This window comes from Zea mays, chromosome 1 (assembly GCF_902167145.1).
Source record: "Zea mays cultivar B73 chromosome 1, Zm-B73-REFERENCE-NAM-5.0, whole genome shotgun sequence".
Taxonomy (NCBI): Eukaryota; Viridiplantae; Streptophyta; class Magnoliopsida; order Poales; family Poaceae; genus Zea; species Zea mays.
Window position 1 is genome coordinate 18631003 of NC_050096.1, and position 18744 is coordinate 18649746.

The following is an 18744-nucleotide window of genomic DNA, read 5'->3' on the forward strand; positions in this document are numbered from 1 at the left end:
GCCATGGATTCGGAGAACGAAAAGCTCCGTAAAGCACTGGCTACTCTGCTCAGAGTTGTTCAAAAGCGTAGTTGTGACATCGTTGATGTCGTCAAATCAGCCTTCCAGCCTTTCAACTCACCTTTGCTGGACGAATTGAACCGAGCACTAGTTGAGATTGACGACCTCGCCAAGGATCTTGAAGACGTAGCAGTGCAAACGCAGTGGGAGGTAGAAAATATGGCTAAGAGTGTAGTCAAAGAACATCCACAACAAGAGGAACAAGTAGAGGACCTTCTCATACAAGATGGTTCAGAAGACGAGCTACTGATAGACGAAGCTTCACCAATTAAGTATGAAGACCTTGTGGGCTACGACGATGGTCGTGACTACTCAACCGACGACACATATCCGTACTAGTGTTCTAGGTTTAACTTCAGTAGAAGTAATGTAGCATGTTTAGGTCTATGTTAAGGTGTACTTGTCGGTTGGTATGATCATGCTTTTGGGGGAGGTTAATGTTGTGGTCTATGTAAACTGAATCCGGTTCAGTTAGTACAATAATTAATGTGTTTTCTTCGACAGTGTTTGCCTTACTTTATACCATGTTACATGTTCACTACATGCTCATTTATATCATGTTTTGATCTACCTGTATTGCATAGAATGGGGAGTGATTGGAACCAGGTCATGTCTCAATATGGAAGCTTCCTTAGCCAGATTGATGAACAGCCTATCGGAACACAACACTCTGAATTTCCAGTTCATGGGCAACCCGAGGGCTCAAGAACACCAGCTGTTACTAAAAAACCAACTCAAAGAACTAAGCTAGCAAACTTCACTGCTGAAGAGGACACAAGGGTATGCCATGCATGGCTTGCTGTTAGTTGCGATCCCATTATTAACACAGGCCAGAAACGTCAAGGTTTTTGGAGTAGAATTACTGAAGCATACAACTCAAGACGAGGAACATTGCCAGAAAGGTCCACAAAATCTTTGATGAGTAGATGGGATACTATCAAAACACAGTGTTCCACTTTCGCTGGATACATGATGGCAGTCCTCCGACAGAATCCTAGTGGACTCAGTGACGCAGACAAGGTAAATCTTTCATGTAACATTATGACATCACTATGTAGTGGTTTGTTTGTAGGTTCCTGTTGTAACCATTTGTTATATGTGGCAGACATCACTGGCAGCCTCTAGGTTTGCAGTAATTGAGAAGAAGCCTTTCCACTTTTTACACTGTTGGGCCATTCTTAAGGACCAACCAAAATGGATGGACAACCACATGGGTCAACAACATCAGCAAGCGAACGCTAATCCCACACATTCTAACACTGTCGATTTGGATGCAGAAGAATCTGTACCATCAAGCTTCACATCCAAGAGGCCCCTTGGTCGAGATTCTTCGAAGGAAAAGGCAAAGAGGACTAAATCTGTGGACACATCTTCATCAGATTCTGAGTTTATGACACGCATGGGTGATCTATCTTTGGAGCGCCTGTCAGTTTACAAAACAGCTGTTACAACTGAGGAAAAGAAGTTGGATTCAATGAACAGAAATGAGAGGCAGAAATTGCTCCTTGAAAAGAAGAAGTTAAACCTAGAGAAATTAAGGCTTGAAAGGCAGAAACTAAAGGAGGACAAGGAAGAGGAGATAATGATCTTAAGCATGGATTTGAGCAAATGTAACCCTCTCCTCCGGCAGTACTATGAAGCCAAGCAACAAGAGATTCTGGCAAGGGTTACTGGGTCTACTTCATCTGGGCAGTGAAGGTTCCTTACTTAATATGTTTGTTTCTCGTTTATGAATTGAGGCGTAATCGGACTTGGTACTGTGAGCTTGCTGTCGTGAGTTCGTAATCTGGTTTGTACCAGATTTTTTAGGTCGTCTTTGAACTATTTGTTTTCAAGTTTTTGTTTTGAACTATTTGTCATGTTTGGTACCTGAATGTTTTACTATATGTGTTGAACTATTTGGTTTCATGAAGTGTGAGCTTGGTGTAGTTTTTGTGTAGCATTTGTACACACATGTGGTTGCATGACAGTAGTACTCGTTCTTATTTATTTGAAACAGCAGCATCAAGTAGAACAGACATGACACTACTACACTAGGACACTCAGACACACATTACACACACTTGACACATGAAGTAGAACAGACATGACACTGACACAGACAGTAGAACAATGACAAGTAAACTAAGACAGTTCGACAGTAGATTTAAGAACAGCCATGACACAACTTGTTTCATTGCGTCCTATGCAACTCCGGATCCATGGCGCGCCCAGTGATGGTGTATCAGATCAACCTGAAGCTGAGTATATTTGTTGCGGTCTTTCAGTTGGTTGTACCTTTGATTGACGAAGTCGTTGCGCTCTTCCATTGAACCTTGAGTTGTGTCTGCCAGCACTCCGATGTTTTCAAAGGTTGTGTTCAAAGACAATGGACCTTCGTCTTCTACTATCATGTTGTGCAATATTATGCATGTTTTCATGATGTCCCCAATGTGTTCAGGACTCCAACCGTATGCAGGTCCACGGACCACACCCCATCTCTTCTGGAGTACACCGAAAGCTCGTTCTATATCTTTTCGAGCAGACTCTTGAATTGTTGCAAAGTGTTGGGTTCTAACGTCGTAGGGGTTACGGATTGTCTTCACAAATGCGGGCCAGTCTGGGTAAATCCCGTCTGCTAGGTAATATCCCATATTGTACGTGTGCCCATTCACAGTGAATGAAACGGGTGGTGTGTCACCGCTAAGATGCCTTTCGAAAAGGTTTGAACGATGAAGAACATTTATGTCGTTGCAACTACCTGGCAGACCAAAATATGCATGCCATATCCACAGGTCATACGACGCAACAGCTTCCAAGATCATGGTAGGATGTTTACCACGCCCTGTAAACATCCCCTTCCATGAACTTGGGCAGTTACGCCACTCCCAATGCATGCAATCAACACTACCAAGCATACCAGGAAACCCACGTGACTCGCCAACTTGGAGAAGGCGTGCGATGTCTTCTGCATTTGGTGCACGAAGATAGTACAGAGCAAACGCGGTTTGGACGGCCGTGCAAAAGTGTTTCAATGCCTCATGAGCAGTAGATTCGCCAATACGCACGTATTCGTCAACGGCATCAGCTGGAATACCGTAAGCAAGGATTCGAACAGCAGCAACAACTTTCTGTAGAGCAGAAAGACCCATATCACCCGCACAATTTGGACGTTGAATAAAATAAGGATCCACTTGTTGCACAGCATCAACAAGGCGCTCAAAGACATGGCGACGCATGCGGAACCTACCATAGAATTCATGTGTCATAATAGGGGTCGTAGAGTTTTGTACATGGTAAAAAGAATGTGTTAATTGTAAATACCTCCTACGAAATTGAGCATCCGTGTACACGGGGTTGGCTCCAAAGTAGTCCGCTCGGATTCTTGCATCGCCGCTCATGTGATCACGATGAATCCTAACACGCCCTGGAATCGAACCACCATGACGACGCTCATTGCGTGCACGTCGCCTCCTATTGACCATGTGCCTCGCCAACTGCAACTCTTCTTCTTCCTCTTCCATTTCTTCCATCAAGCGCACAAGAAAATTGTTTTCTAAGTAGGGATTCATGGTAGTCGAGTTTGTAAAGGCAAGGTTGAGTGAAGTATGGAAGGGTCACTTGGTATTTATAGAGGAAGTACGCTTCGGATAGAAGACAAGCGCTTGTCGTGCAAGGGAAGCAAGGCTATGGCTTCTCGAAGAAGAGTACTGGCTTACGGTGCAAGATTGTCCATTTTAAAACTTATTTTGGCAACAATATTATAGTATGTGGCGCGTTACCCACAACAATTACACAACAACAAAACAATCAATGTAATTATTATTGATATTTCGAATTTATTGCTTTAAAAATTAATAAATACAATTTTTTCGGATCATTTGTATAGTGTCAAATGATAACAAAACAAAGAAAAATGAAAAAGAAATGGAAAATGTGAATCTGTTAACACTGTAGCTTTAGGGGATGGAATTTAGAGGACGCTGCTGGAGACGGAGAATATATAGAGGACAGAATCTTTTAGAGTGTTCTGTAAAGGACAGAGAATATTCCTTTAGGGGACGAAATTTAGGGGACGCTGCTGGAGACAGCCTAACACTGTGGCTATAGGGGACCGAATTTAGAGGACGTTGCTGGAGACTGAGAATATATAGAGGATAGAATCTTTTAAAGTGTGCTGTAAAGGACAGAGAATATTCCTTTAGGGGATGAAATTTAGGGGACGCTGCTGGAGATAGCCTAAAGAGCGTAGAAAACTGTTTGAAACTCTATATTTAGAGTACACCAGCCTAAGACCCTGTTTGTTTCGGATTATAATCTCTTTAGATTATATAATCCAGCGCAAATAATCCAATAGGTAAACAAACATATAGATTATGAGTTCAGATTATATAATCTAAAGCCCAGATTATGATAATCTCATAATCTCCTAAGAGTAGCTTATTTGAGATTATTTTGGCAAAAAACCCACTACCTATGGTTATGTAAATAGAAATTACAATATATGCCATACTTCTTTTCTCACCTCAAATAAACAAACAAGGGTATTACTGTCTAAACAAACAGGCCTAAATTTGTTCTTGCACGTTTGGACGATTGTAGGCCCCACCTGGGAGCCCACGCCTTGGTCAGCAGTGGCTCCACGCGTCTCCGACCGGCTGCCCCCCACTCCCCCACTTCGACCCGGGGGCGCCCTCTCTCTGTCTCCGGAACCCTTCCAGCCTTCTCGCTCCTGGAACCCAGACCTCAACCCTTCCGTCCCCGACCATCGACCCCCGAAGGACCTGGCGGTGTCCAGATTTCCAGAAGCATCCCCCATCCAGCCCCCGGCGATCGTGCGGAACCTGGCGGCTGGGGACGCGGGAGAAGCGGCGAGGGCTAGCTGGAGATGGACACGGCGGAGAAGATGCGGTGGCCCTTTTCGGACGGCAGCGTCACCGATCTCCTGGACGCCCGCAGCCTCCACGGCTCCCCCGTAAGGCCCCGTGGAGCAGCAAACCCCTGGGATTTCTCCTAGCGCTTTAGGCGGCATTTATGCTTTGCTTTGGATCGAATTGGTCGATTCGTAAGGGTTCGTGTCGGCGAATCGATGATTCAAAGTGATTGGCGGGGGCGGTTTTGGATGAGTTAGTGGGTGCTGGGTTGCATTTCCGGATCGTTACTTTTGATTAGGTTGAAACTCAGAAGGGTTTGTGGACATGGAGGAACCAGCTGTTGTTCGATGCGCAGCCTGATACCAGTAATTGGATTAGAATAGCGGTTTGCTATATACCGTATCTGTCTTTAGAAATTAATTAATATCGGGCCACTTCTGAAATGGTGCAGTATCAAGTTGACTTCAGAATTCTTGCTCTTTATGTGGTGCAAACCTGAAACAACCTGCTGAATGTTCAAGGTGAAAGTGAAACAATACAAAAGAACACATATTGATCTATTCTTGGTGGTGGTGAGGTCTTTAGGTAATGGTGAAATGATATGGCCTTTTGTACTATATGTGTGTGTGTGTAAATGGAGAAATGGATTAATTGAGTGATGTTATTTCTCACAAAAATGTACTTAATGTTTTGTGTGCAGAGTGTGCATACAGCATACTGGTCCTTACCACCTAATATGTGGCATGCTCTTCGCAGTAGCTCTTTTCTTCTCAACTTACATATGTATGGTGACTTATGGACCAGTTATAAATACATGGGCAGCAGCAACAACAACAACAACAACAACAACAAAGCCTTTTATCCCAAGCAAGTTGGGGTAGGCTAGAGTTAAAAACCCAATAGAAACCATAATCAAGGTTCGGGCACATGGATATCTGTTTTGCATGCATTTCTATACAAGGCTAAATATTTGGGCATGGACCATCCTTTCAAGTCCCCTTTTGCTTTTTCTTCCTATGTCAATTTCGGTCTTCATCTTCCTCTCTTCTCATTGCTACCGTGCCTTAGGATCCCATTATGCACTGGCACCTCTGGAGGTCTCCGTTGGATATGTCCAAACCATCTTATCGGTTGGACAAGCTTTTCTTCAATTGGTGCTACCCATAGCCTATCACACATATCATCGTTCTGGATTCAATAATTATTTATTTATTCATGAAACTATATTCAGGAATAAAAGAAGGCAGCAAACATCATATATAAGCCTTGAAGAAATTGATCCACCACATGAAACATGTCATTTGTGTTAGAAAGAGCAATGAAAAGGAACACCAATGCCCCCAAGGCCCCAACTATCCACATTCTTGTTTGCTTAGTTACCAGGCAAAGAGGTCTGGTCCAGCATCACCATCAACTGAAGCATTCACGACAAATGGCTCTTCTTTCTTGGAATTTGATTTTATATAGTTCAGCAACTGCTTTCCTGCAGCATTACTTGGTTAGGTATTACTCTCTCCGTTCCAAATTATAAGTTGTTCTGGCTTTTCTATATACATAGCTTTTGCTATGTATGTAGACATACACTATGTCTATATACATACCTTTTACTTATGTACCTTGAAAAGCCATGATGGCTTATAATCTAGAACAGAGGGAGCATATCTTGAATTATCAAGACACTTAATTAGTTAATTGTATCTTTTGTACTGTTCTTCTTTGCTCTTGCATTTTGTAATTGTGCATGTCTTGGTTATGGTTTAAGCCAAAGTATAACGTAAGTGCAACTAATATTTTATCCTCTGCAGGACATTAAGAAAAAAGCACAGTTTCATTCTTCTCTAGTGCAAAAGCTTGCTTTGGAAAAGGAGATGGAGGTATCTAAGTAACAATTTCATTCATTGTCTTACCATGTGCATTAATATATGTTGGCAATCTTATGTTGGCGTGCTGGAATTTATGTGGGCTGTTGAGTAAAAAGCTGAAGTTTCTTTTCTTTTGCTTTGCTTGCTTTTCAGATGTACTTTCTTTTGTGTTTTTGAACAGGGTCATGTTGGTTGCGTGAATGCTATCGCGTGGAACTCAAGTGGTTCGCTTCTTGTATCAGGATCAGATGACACTAGAGTAAGTTTCTAAAGCCTAGATTGGTTAGCAAACATTATTTTTTTCATGATCATTTTGGTTTATTTGGGTTCTCAAATCTCACTTCTCTTTCTGAATTATAGTCCCTGGAAGTTGCTTTGAGAGATTTATGAACTTCTTTTGTCTTTTGCATCAATATGCCTTGGTGTTTTCCCTTACAGAAGAACTAAGTCATAAGTTAAATGGTAATATCTATTGATATAGGTAGGGCATGGTAGTCTTTTCTTTTGTATGTTATAGGACACACCATTTTGGTTAATTATATCATTGATCTTGTCTTTGAAAGGCGGCTTGTTAGTGTGTGTGTATGCTTTTACAAACATAAGAAGCTATCTTGATTTTCATTTGGTATCTGGATTTAAGCTGTGGACCAAAGGAACAAGAAGAATTTTTTTATGGATGAGACCATCTTGTGAAAAGAGACGTTGCTTCAGTAGCCATTCGATATTTCCTATGTGACTTGCCTTAATATTTTATGCATGACCTCAACTAGGAAAAGGTTCTGGACAAATGGTTTAGTATTGGACTATTGGTGACTACTTGTTCTGCAGATTAACCTCTGGAATTATAATAATCGAGAGCTGGTGCATGATATTGACACTGGCCATTCTGCAAATATCTTTTGCACCAAGTTTGTCCCTGAAACATGTGATGAAGTAGTAGTTTCTGGAGCAGGAGATGCAGAGGTACACCTACTTCCTACATTTTTCTTTTCTTTTTAATAATATTGTATTTCCTGTTATATTGGGCCTTTTTCAACTCCGTTACTATTTCTTTTCCAGGTTCGTGTTTTCAATATGTCTCGATTAAGTGGCAGAAGGCCTAGAGAAATTTCTATGGAACCAACAATGGTTTACCAGTGTCACTCAAAAAGGGTCAAGAAACTAGCTGTAAGTTAGCATGCTGATGGGCTGTCAATTCGTATTCGAAATTCTAGAGCATGACAAAATTTGCATTTAATTTTGACAAAATTCTGAAAAAGTCCTGGATGAACTGCCTTTTGGAGAACTTGAAGTTACTCTTTAGGTGAACAGCTGACAGCCTGACATATTGCACTGCTCTAAATTTGTTCTCCTTATCTGCATGTTTAGACATTGATGTGTTGCATTTTCTGCCTTATCATTTGAGATGTGTTCTGCTCACCATGCACTTACGTTTTTTTGAGCCGCTGCATGGTCCATTCAGTGATACTTTTGTTTGTTGCAACATGTAGGTTGAACTTGGCAATCCTAACGTAGTGTGGAGTGCAAGCGAGGATGGTACTCTGAGACAACATGATTTTCGGGAGTGTAGTTCCTGTCCTCGTGCAGGATCCGCTAATCAGGAATGTCACAATGTGCTTGTGAGCATTCTGCACTCCTTTCCTTGCAATGTTCTACTTGTCACTTCTTCACTGCATTCTTCATATGGAGCATGGCATTTTAGTCTGTCCAGCATATGCTCTTCATTTTTTTCTTAATAACATCTCCTTGTTTTAGATATTTCAAAATATAATAACGGCAATCCGAATTATACTTTGGGGTATTTTGTTTTTTTATTTGAAATGTTATGTTTGTAATTTACTTCAGTTTTTTGAGAACTTCCTTGAGGTATCTGGATCTGGACATCATTTTCTGCTGATGAATCTATTGTTCCTAGAAAAAGTGAACTCATAATGCTTCATTTGTTGGACAATTCAGTTGTAGCTTTGTGTCCAGTATTCTGTGTTTCTCATGCACCTGCTTATTAATTGTTTTGTACCATTAGTACATTTTTCTTCTTCTAGATTCTATTTGAATTGCATGGATAAGTCTGCTTGTAGAATGAAAATAAATGCTAGATAATAATATTAGCTGATCTAGTTATGGACGTGGTTTTGATTTTATTTTCTGCACTACACATTTTTGGCAGCTTGATCTACGGTGCGGAGCAAAGAAGTCTTTAGCCGATTTACCCAAACATCCATTGGCACTGAAGTCTTGTGACATTAGCTCTGTTTGTCCCCATCAAATCATTGTCGGTGGGAGGTAACCTAGCTTCTGGTCATCAACAGTCAGTAGATAACAAGCCTTTTGTGTTTTTATACCTGACTAATGACTAGCACTTCTCTGCTACATGATGTTCATGCAGTGATGCATTTGCTAGGCTGTATGATAGGAGAATGCTTCCACCATTGAGCTCGTGCCAAACCAAAACGAAGCCGCCACCGTGCGTTAAAATGTTCTGCCCATTGCATCTTGCTAACAGTGTGAGTTCATTCTTGCATTTGATTGTTATGTTGTGTTGTTTCAGTTGCTTATGATAAAGTTGGGAACCATTGTAGTGTTGCTTGTGTGAAGTCAATAATTGTAAATCCTATATGCATGTGATACAAAAGGTTATCGTGTGAGCAAGGTTTTAAAGTCAGCTAGTCGACTCTAGTCGCCTGAGCACCGATAAGGTGACTAATCACGATTAGTCGTCGATTTGCTCGATTAGTCGAGCCTAGTTGAGTCCTAGTCGTCCTATAGTCGTCCACCTATAACAGGACCATATGTGTGTGTGTATCAATATATATATGAATATATATATAGTTGTAGCTGCCTAGCTGGACTGCAGGACTGCATGAACTGTACCAGTGCCACTGCCATCGTTCTGGGGCTAGGACAAGTGGACAACACAAATTTTAGGAAGATGACTTCAACATTATTACGTCGCCTCCTATTCTCATCTGCAGTGGCACAACAATCAAGTGAAGCACAACTCAAGAGGAGGCCAAGGCAGGCACAATACTGCTCATTAAGTGAGCAGAGAACTGAACAACCAAAATATCAGAGCAATTGCCGTCTGAAGAGGTCCTCATCTCGGTCTCTGAATTCTAAACAGAGGAGTGGTCGCCTACTCACCTATTCAGCCGCTGAACAGACAACAGAGGAGGATGGGAGCACGCTGGAGGGGGCCTCTGCAGACTACAGTCGGCGCGCGATGGAGGGGCGCAGCTGCTGCTCGAGCAGGGGGCCGCCAAAGCACAACATGGAGGCAAGTGAGGAGGGCGGCGATGATGGAGAAGGGGTGGCTGCGCTGGGGAAGAGCGCACACGCAACATTGCATATTGTATTGGTATAGGCAGGGGCGTAGGGCAAAACAGTGTTTGTGTTGTGTACAGATGGTGGGCCGACCCACATAATAGAGGTCGGATTAGTGGCCCAAAACAGGCATAACTAGTCGACCATAACCCCTAGTCAGATGCCTAATCACGATTAGTCGGCGACTAGGACGACTAATCGCTACCTAGTCGCTCTAGTCGAGTCGGAGACCCTAATCGAGCTCAGACTAGCGATAAGGTCGACTAATCGCGACTAATCGCGATGAGTCGGACGACTTTAAAACCTTGCGTGTGAGAGGGAAACATGGTAAAGATACATTTTATTCTGATTCCTCCCTTGAACCAGAGAGCATTTGGAAATTGCTGTGGTCAGTTTCAAAATTTCTGTTAGCCTTATTATGGTAAAACTGTCTCCACACCATTAAAATACTGTGATGATTGCCAAAATACAATCCAAAGTTATTACACTCCTAAAATAACATCTGCTGGACGTCTGGACCCACTGGATAGACACAATGATGCTATTTTGATGATGTCATAACTTTGGATGCTATTTGGGTAACTGGGTTCAACTTCATGCCATAATGGCAATGAGTCTTAGGTTTTAACTGTCTTATTTTAAACTCCCTCCGTTCCAAATTCTAAGTTGTTTTGGCTTTTCTAGCTACATACCTTTTGCTATGTATCTAAACACACTATATATATTTGGATACATAGCATAGCAAAAGTGGTGCACTTAGAAAAACCAGAACGACTTACAATTTCGATATGAGGGAGTAGAAAATATTAGTTTTCTAGTGCTTTTATGTTTGTTCACAGTATACTAATTCAATGAGTTTTTAGTATCACATTTGTTATACCTTGAACTAAAATACTAGTTCTAGCGCTTTTATGCTTGTTTACTCGGTCGGGGAGGGAAAGACCGCCCTCCCGGTATTATATTAAGAAAAGATTGAAATAATGGTCCTGACCGAGAAAATCTCCGAACCCTGGCCCCTCATCACTAATGGGCCGACGTCAATCGTCCACTCTGCAACGGCCCAACCGGAGGGTGGCGCACAGGACATCGTAACCCGAGAGCGGATGGGGCACAACAAGGGTTTTTTTTTACCAAATCTGAAAATTCACCCCCCGAGGGGGATCAAACCCACGACTTGGAGGTGCTACTTGGAAGCCCTTGACCACTAGGCTAGAGGCCCTTTCGCTTATGCTTGTTTACAGCACGCCACTTCACTGAGTTTTTAGTTTCACATTTGTTATACCCTGAACTATAGTTGTATTCTTCTCATTGACTCTCTGCCCCTGCTTTGTTATCAGAAGAAGACATATTTGCACCTTACACATGTTGCATTCAGCCCAAATGGGAAGGAGGTTCTTTTAAGTTACAGTGGTGAACATGTTTATCTGTTTGATGTTGACCCAGGTATTATGACATAACCCACTGTTTTTTTGTCACATCTACTGTACACTTTTAGTCTATGTGCCACTGTTCCTATTCAATGACAGATATACAATACTAATATGTTTATAATGTTATCTGTTCAGATAATCTGAGTTCAGTTAGATACACAGCAGACTATGTACGGGAACAATTATTTGTACCCCCTTTTCACAAAGTACCAGCAAAAGAACATGCAAAAGAAAAGAAGACTTCAGTAAATACAGCTCCAAGAAATTTGTCTAGGGTGAGAAAAATGACATCACCCAATATCATACCATATCCGTATCTTGGTCTGCGACACATTAAAACACTGTGCCTTTCTCGGCGCCCGTTTCAGGTAGATATGTGCAAGAAATTTATGCAAGTTGCAACAAGATCTCTGGAGATAGGCAAGAACTTAATGCACGGGATTGAAGCATGCAGTGAAGTTCTTGAATCAACGGAACCAGATATTGATGATGACATGAGGCATGGGTTTTTGTGTACTCGAGCAGCATTGTACCTAAAGGTTTGTTTGCTTTCTTTATCATTTGTGAGAGCTCTGTTCCACATTAAAAGTAGGGATCATAGAATTTTGACCTACAGAGGAAGTGGAAAAATGATGTTTACATGGCGATTCGGGATTGTAATAGAGCGCGGAAGATTGATGCCACATCATATCAAGCGCACCTACATATGGCTGAGGCACTATTGCAGGTAAGCAGAACAACCTATGGATTTCCTGTCAAATAGTCTGGTACTCTGGTACTTCTGTATTTGTATGGAATCGGTCAAGCCTTCCTTGAGTATGTTCTTTTAGAATGTTAAGTTTCACAATAGCATGAAATGTTTGATAAATTTGTTAGTTTTTATGTTTTCCTATTCCTTCTCAGGAAAATATAATCATAAACATTCTCTTAGTTTAGGGGCCTTAATTATCCGAACAATCTGTCCTTTTTGTTTAATTATGTCATCTGCTTTTGGTTTTGTTAGTCCTGTATTCAATATAGTTAGTTTTAGAATTTTTGACTTTGGGACTTGCTAATGGAGTCCAAATCCTCATTTAAATGAGCTGCCAAAATAGTATGACAATAACCTTCCATCTGATAAATACTTGCATGCCTTGTGTAGTTAGGAAGACTGAAGGAGGCATCTGAGTATGCAGAGGCAGCAAATAGGCTTCTTCCCCCTCATTGTCAATTGAGCCAGCAGGTGGATGATTTCAAGCAACGCGTTGCTTCAGGTGAGTACATCCACAATAACATTATAAACTCTTTATTTTGTTGTGTGCTCTCTTCATCCCAAAATAGTTGTCACTATGGTATTCGTGCCAATCAAACTTTCTCAAGTTTGACTAGATGTATAGAAAATATTAGCAACATTTATATCTTCAAATATGTTTATTATGAAAATATATCTAAATATCTATCTAATGATACTAATTATGTACTATAAATATTAATGTTTTTTACGTATGTGGTCGAAGTTAAAAAGTTAAAAATGGCTGACTCCTTGAAAAACGAGAGCGACAACTATTTTGGGATGGAGGGGGCATGTAGCTTTAGCTTTTGTGCTGATTATTTTGGGGATTATGTGCATTCTAAATGGCCAAGAAGATGCTTTGCTCCTGTCTAATGAACTGTGCTTATTAATCTTCAGTATGTGGTAGCTGTTTTCATGAATATATTTAGGCTGTTCACTGATAAACAGATGAACTTAGAGTTTACATCTTGTGAACATGCATTTGCATTTTTGTTCATCTGTTCATTATTCTTTCTACTTTCATGTCTTGGGTGTTGAAGTTGAGGAATTAAAATTTTAAAATGTTGCTCTTCTATATTTTAATGGATTTCTTTTGTGCAAGCAGCTGAGCTTGAGAAGAACAGAATGGATCAAAATGGGAACTCCAAAGCTGATACTCATGGAAAATTACGCTCATTGAGTGAGATATTATTTAGACCTGATGTTGGTGGTTCATCAGAGGAGGGGCGAGAAGATTCAGATTATGATGATGAAATGGAGTTGGACTATGAGACATCAGTATCTGGTGATGAAAGCCGAGAGAATGATCAAGATATCTTACGGGGCAGATTAAGTTACCGATTTCATCAAAGAGAGGATCAAACCAATGAACACACTGGTGAGAATGGGTCAATCGAGTTCGCTCAAAACGATGATTTTGCTTTTCAGGTATCCCCCCCTCTTTACTCTTAGATTCCCCCCCCCCCCCCCCCCCCCCCCCCCCGATACCGGTAACATGCACATATTTAATGCCGTTAGGCTGTTGTATGGATTTTCACAAATTGTGCAATGCAGTCAGATGTTGCCATCGATATGAAACAAAGATATGTTGCACACTGCAACGTTGGAACAGATATCAAACAAGCCAGCTTTCTTGGTGAGCAAGGTTAGGCTTTTTTTGCCTAATTGTTGTATCTTTTTCATCTGTGGATTTTATATAGCGGAAACCTTTCATTTATGCCTTGTTTGGATACTCCCGTATTCACCTCAATCCACATGTATTTAGGTGGATTGGGGTGTAAATTAGTTTAAGTTACACACCAGTCCACCTCAATGCATGTGGATTGAGGTGAATATGCGAGTATCCAAACAAAGCCTTAAGTGTCTCTGTCCCAAAACAAGTTCTCAGGTCATACTTCGAGGAGTCAATTAATCTTAATTTTGACTAGATTTGTAGAAAATAGCACTAACATTTGTATTTCTAAATAGGTTTACTATGAAAATATATGATGTGATTAATCTAACGATATCTATTTGGTACCATGAGTATTAATACCTTTTTTTGTATATATTTAGTCAATCTTAAGACTTGCTGATTGACTTCTTAAAGTGCGGAATGAGCACTTATTTTGGGACGAACGAAGTAGCCTTTAGTTAAGTACTGTTGTTTTGAGGGTGAAAAGATGGATTGTGTTGCAAGAGTCTGAACTTACAGTAGTACCAAAAATTTTCTGTGGATAACTGCTTCCATCGACTCTGCCTTATGAGATTCATGAAATAAACATAGCTCGGGTCAATAAAAATAATAAATGTCCATGCGTGTTGTTAACACATTGAAATGCCCAATCTTGTCGTGAAACAACCTATTTGGATTCAAAGTTCATTGGCTAAGGTGAGCTTGTCTGTGTGGTTTCTGACTCATATGCTTTATTCCTCTCACAACAGGGGAGTTCATTGCCAGTGGAAGTGATGATGGTAGATGGTTTATATGGGAGAAAAGAACAGGAAGGCTTATTAAAATGCTTGCAGGGGATGGAGCTGGTAAGTGGTAACTATATCTCAACTTCCTTTTCGGTTACCTTTTTAATACTGCTTCTCATGTGTTTTACATTTTCCATAGTTGTGAACTGCATACAGTCTCATCCCTTCGATTGTGCTGTTGCAACAAGCGGAATTGATAACACAATAAAGGTATACAATCTATGTTTCCATTAAATGACTAATATGTTCATATATGCAACAACTGTATCACTGACATGTTTGCCCTGGTCCTGCATCTCAGCCTAACAATGGTTGTGACATGTCCTTGACGTTTTGTTTTTTAGATACAGTGTTTTTTGTATCTAGATATAGTGTATAGTTTTTTTTGACTGGAAGATATAGTGTATAGTTAAGTGCATAGCAAAAGCTATGTATCTATAAAAGCCAAAACAACCTATAATTTGGAATGGAGGAGTATATTTTCTCTAAAAAAAGATCCACATTTTTATCTCTAAAATAGGTTCACTTATTCTAGTGAAGCACATCATGGTTCTCACTCTTTTTATTTTGTTATTAGCTTTGGACACCCGATGCAAATGCTACATCTATGGTTGCTGGACCAGAACTTGATGTATTAAGTGCCATAGAGAATAACCAGCGGACGTTATGTCGGAAGCGTCAAATTGTACTGTAAGACATCCAAGCTTTACTACGCACTTGATACCTTACCCTTACCGTGATTGCTGTTCTTGAGTCAAATTATCAAAATTAATGTTTGACACAATTCTGCCAATTTTTTTTTCCAATTGCAGTGTGTTTATATTATCTTTTAGTTCTGATTTGGAAAATACTACATGCTATATGCAGGCCTTTTGAATTTTTGGAACGAGTTCGGATGCGAGAGTTTTCAGAAAGTTTCGAGTGTAACCAGAGCTGATTTACTATCGCTGGAGTTGCTGAGGTACTTGTATTGACATAAAATTTCAGGGCATCCAAAGGATGAAAGGAATCGGTTTGCTATGGTGAGCTAAACACAATTACACCTTTTGTTTAGCTTCTTCAGGAAAAGGGTAATAGTTGGAAGAATGATATCATCCAAGCTACAAGCAGCCTATGTTTGAAGTAGTGAAATCGCAAGGCCTTGCTACGAATAGAGTGTAGACACACCTGGATAGATAAGCAGGTGTGCTGGTGCTGAAACTATTACTTGAGATGTCAATAAACATTGGAATTATGTTGTGGTTTGGGGTGGTATAATGATTCATACGTGTGTAATGCAGTGTGGATTCATTCCCTTTACAGATTGTAGATATAGGTGAAATTCTGCAGTAAGTGAAAATCACAAATGTAAATGTGCGGTATTGTCTCTGCGTGCCGCAGGCAGGTCATGCTAGTTTGTGGTTGACGATTGGGGCATATCTTCCCGTATGGCTTGTTCAATTATTTCTAATACATACGGATTCCTAATACATGGGGATTGGAAGATTGGGAGGGATTTTGATTTACTAGGGATTTAAATCCACCCAATTCTCTTAAACCTTTAGTCTTTGTTTGTTTATTTTAATTTTATATGGATTGGGTGAAATTAAGATGTATTTTGATTTGTTATGGATTTAAAACGACTACTCAATTCTATACAATTCATATGGTTTAACATTAAGACCAAAGGGTTTGTTCCGTTAGGATGAATTGAGGGGATCAGAGAGGATTAAATCCTATAGGAGAGGTTTAATCCTCTTCAATCACCCTTAATCCACCTCGAGCCGAATAAACTCTAACGGGCTTGCTGGATGTGGTATAGCAACTGTGTTATTGTATTAGCACTATTACTTTTTCTAGGTTGTGTATTTTCTTTGGTTTTAGGTAAGGCGTATTTCTTTTATTCTTCCTGCGTACATTAGGTATACGAATATCCTTTTGGCGTACGATAATAATCAATGAATGAGACATCTGGAGATGACCTTTGCGTAGACATGTCATGTCAAATTTGAGTCACCAGACGCTAGGAAAAACTGCCAATTGTATTGGTCACATAAAAATCGAATTTACTACGAAAGTTGCCACTTAGATTTAATGTCGGGGCTAGTAGTGCCAGTACCTTGAGTCCGGAAAAGCTCAATCAATATCTACAGCTGAAGCTCTCCAATCCTCGTAGACATACGCCTTTACTATCGGAGTGCAACAAAGAGGATCTTGCGTATTCTCATGAACAATTTGTATCCATGCAAATGAGCGCCTGCATGTGTCACCACGTTGACTCTTACTTCCTAACTCGGCCGCATGTCTATTCTTTGGGATGGAATATCTCAACCTTTGTACTCTACTTTGACTTTTAATAAATGATGAAGCGTATACTTATGGAATAGTGTTCGAAAGCCAACACCGCGCAGTCCAACAATCAGCGGTAGGAGCCGAGTGTTGGTCACTTGTTCTCAAATACTATAAATCAAGAACAAGACAACACAATTGTTAATGGTTAAAGACATTCGTCCTCGAAACATTATTTTATTTTAGATATAATAATCTTCAGACGAAAGTCATGAAGGATATACCTTCATCATCTCAGCATATAAGTATAAATACAAATATAAAATATAAATAAGAATGCGAAAGAACATTAAAGAATGGAAGATAATGATCAGATCTACACAATTTATATTTTTATTTGTATTCACATATAAGAATTAACATTAATGACATTTAATAACACAATGATACCTCCGGTTCACCAGAAGATGAGAATATAAAGATGACGCGAGAGAGCGATTACAATCCAGCATGAACAGTATAGTGTTACTGTTCATCTATTTATAGGCACGGGACGCAGCCCGAATAAGATTACATTCATGCCCCTAACATTTATTCTTGATCATAACACAAGTTATCAAGGACTAAGTAGTCTTTTTCCCCTTAGGTCGGTTTCGTCCTTTATTTTTGCTATCATACTAAGCCGAAACTCCTTTAGCTATAGCTTCGACGTTCATCCATGTCACCTTCGGGTTGTATCTTCATATCACACACGCTTTTACCATGAGAGGACCTTCATCCCAGAGCCGAAACCTCCTGTAACAATCTATGTCATACTGAAAACATATGGTTAGTCATGTTTTTGAGGACCTTCGGAAAAAGAAGGCCCCCAACAGTAGCCCCTCGCAGTATTAATTTGTTTCTTTGTAACAAATTTAAACTGCGATGTGAACGAAGGCCTTTAGCCAAAGGTCCGAAAAAACACATTCCCTTCGCTAGAATAGTGGAAGTCACTGACATGTAGGACCCACCAAATTGTGAGGCGCTAGGCATATAAATAGGGACTCACATTGATAGCATTTGCTGCGCCATTTTAGCTGCTTACACTGTGTACGTCATTCTAAATTTTCTTGCTCTTCCGACTTTTGATTGAATTTTAAGCTTCGACATTTCAACAAGACTTGATGGCTGGCGAGAAGAAGGCTGACGACCCAGCTCTTTCCGGGTTTTCCAAAGCTATGGAAGAGACTAATGCAGAAAAAATTGCTCGTGAGACACTTGCTGGAATATCTAAAAGCTCCAGTGACGATGAAGATTTTGACATAGAGAGTGGGAACGAAGGTGCCGAAGATCGTCCCTGGCGACCGAGTCATACCATCTTCGGGAGATCAACCATCAAACAAAGTCAAATTGATGCAATGAAGGGAAGGTACTTCCGCGATATTTCTATTGTGAGGGCTGGGGGAGATAGCAATGCCCCTTTGCCTGAAGCTGACGAAGTAGTCGTTACAGAAGCTTCATGAAAGCGGGAGTTCGGTTCCCTTTAGATAAATTGCTAGTTGAAGTCTTGAAGACTTTTGAAATATTCCTTCATCAACTCACCCCGAGGCTATCATCAGAATGGGGATTTTTATTTGGACCATGAGGAGCCAGGGGTTAGAACCAAATGCAAGATGCTTTTGCAATATTCACGAACTGTCGTACGAGACGAAGGCCACTGGCAAAGAACAATATCACAA

At 40.5% G+C, this 18744-nt stretch overlaps 2 protein-coding genes across 11 annotated transcripts; one reads left to right on the forward strand and one right to left on the reverse strand.

The window, feature by feature from the left end:
* Window positions 1–2016: 2016 nt before the first annotated feature.
* On the reverse strand, window positions 2017–3636 carry LOC103631823 (protein ALP1-like). Its single transcript, XM_008653575.4, has 2 exons — window positions 3364–3636; window positions 2017–3285 (listed from the first exon to the last, which is right to left on the reverse strand). The coding sequence occupies exons 1-2, from the start codon at window positions 3609–3611 to the stop codon at window positions 2244–2246; spliced, it is 1290 nt and encodes a 429-aa protein (XP_008651797.1). The 5' UTR covers window positions 3612–3636; the 3' UTR covers window positions 2017–2243.
* Window positions 3637–4650: 1014 nt separating this feature from the next.
* On the forward strand, window positions 4651–16227 carry LOC103631824 (DDB1- and CUL4-associated factor 8). 10 transcript variants are annotated; one of them, XM_035962898.1, is made up of 21 exons: window positions 4681–5498; window positions 5614–6416; window positions 6719–6787; window positions 6957–7034; window positions 7604–7738; window positions 7835–7942; window positions 8266–8394; window positions 8943–9058; window positions 9162–9279; window positions 11434–11539; window positions 11662–11801; window positions 11895–12065; window positions 12143–12253; window positions 12668–12779; window positions 13404–13726; window positions 13853–13943; window positions 14723–14818; window positions 14898–14968; window positions 15336–15448; window positions 15626–15719; window positions 15813–16227. In XM_035962898.1, the coding sequence occupies exons 3-20, from the start codon at window positions 6782–6784 to the stop codon at window positions 15693–15695; spliced, it is 2094 nt and encodes a 697-aa protein (XP_035818791.1). In that variant the 5' UTR covers window positions 4681–5498; window positions 5614–6416; window positions 6719–6781; the 3' UTR covers window positions 15696–15719; window positions 15813–16227. The 10 variants fall into 10 exon arrangements, with proteins under 10 accessions (XP_020400919.1, XP_035818791.1, XP_035818794.1 ...); XM_035962901.1 differs by having other exon boundaries at window positions 15822–16227; XM_035962899.1 differs by having other exon boundaries at window positions 4696–5014; window positions 6145–6416.
* Window positions 16228–18744: the final 2517 nt, after the last annotated feature.

Excerpts from the sequence above, each read along its gene's own strand:
- LOC103631824 (XM_020545330.3), top strand. The coding sequence starts at position 4,928 with ATGGACACGGCGGAGAAGATGCGGTGGCCCTTTTCGGACGGCAGCGTC. Across the intron at positions 11,540-11,661 it reads TCTGTTTGATGTTGACCCAG|ATAATCTGAGTTCAGTTAGA; the intron begins GTATTATGACAT and ends TTATCTGTTCAG. Across the intron at positions 12,780-13,403 it reads CAAGCAACGCGTTGCTTCAG|CTGAGCTTGAGAAGAACAGA; the intron begins GTGAGTACATCC and ends TTGTGCAAGCAG.
- LOC103631823 (XM_008653575.4), bottom strand. The coding sequence starts at position 3,611 with ATGAATCCCTACTTAGAAAACAATTTTCTTGTGCGCTTGATGGAAGAA. Across the intron at positions 3,286-3,363 it reads GATGCTCAATTTCGTAGGAG|GTTCCGCATGCGTCGCCATG; the intron begins GTATTTACAATT and ends ATTCTATGGTAG.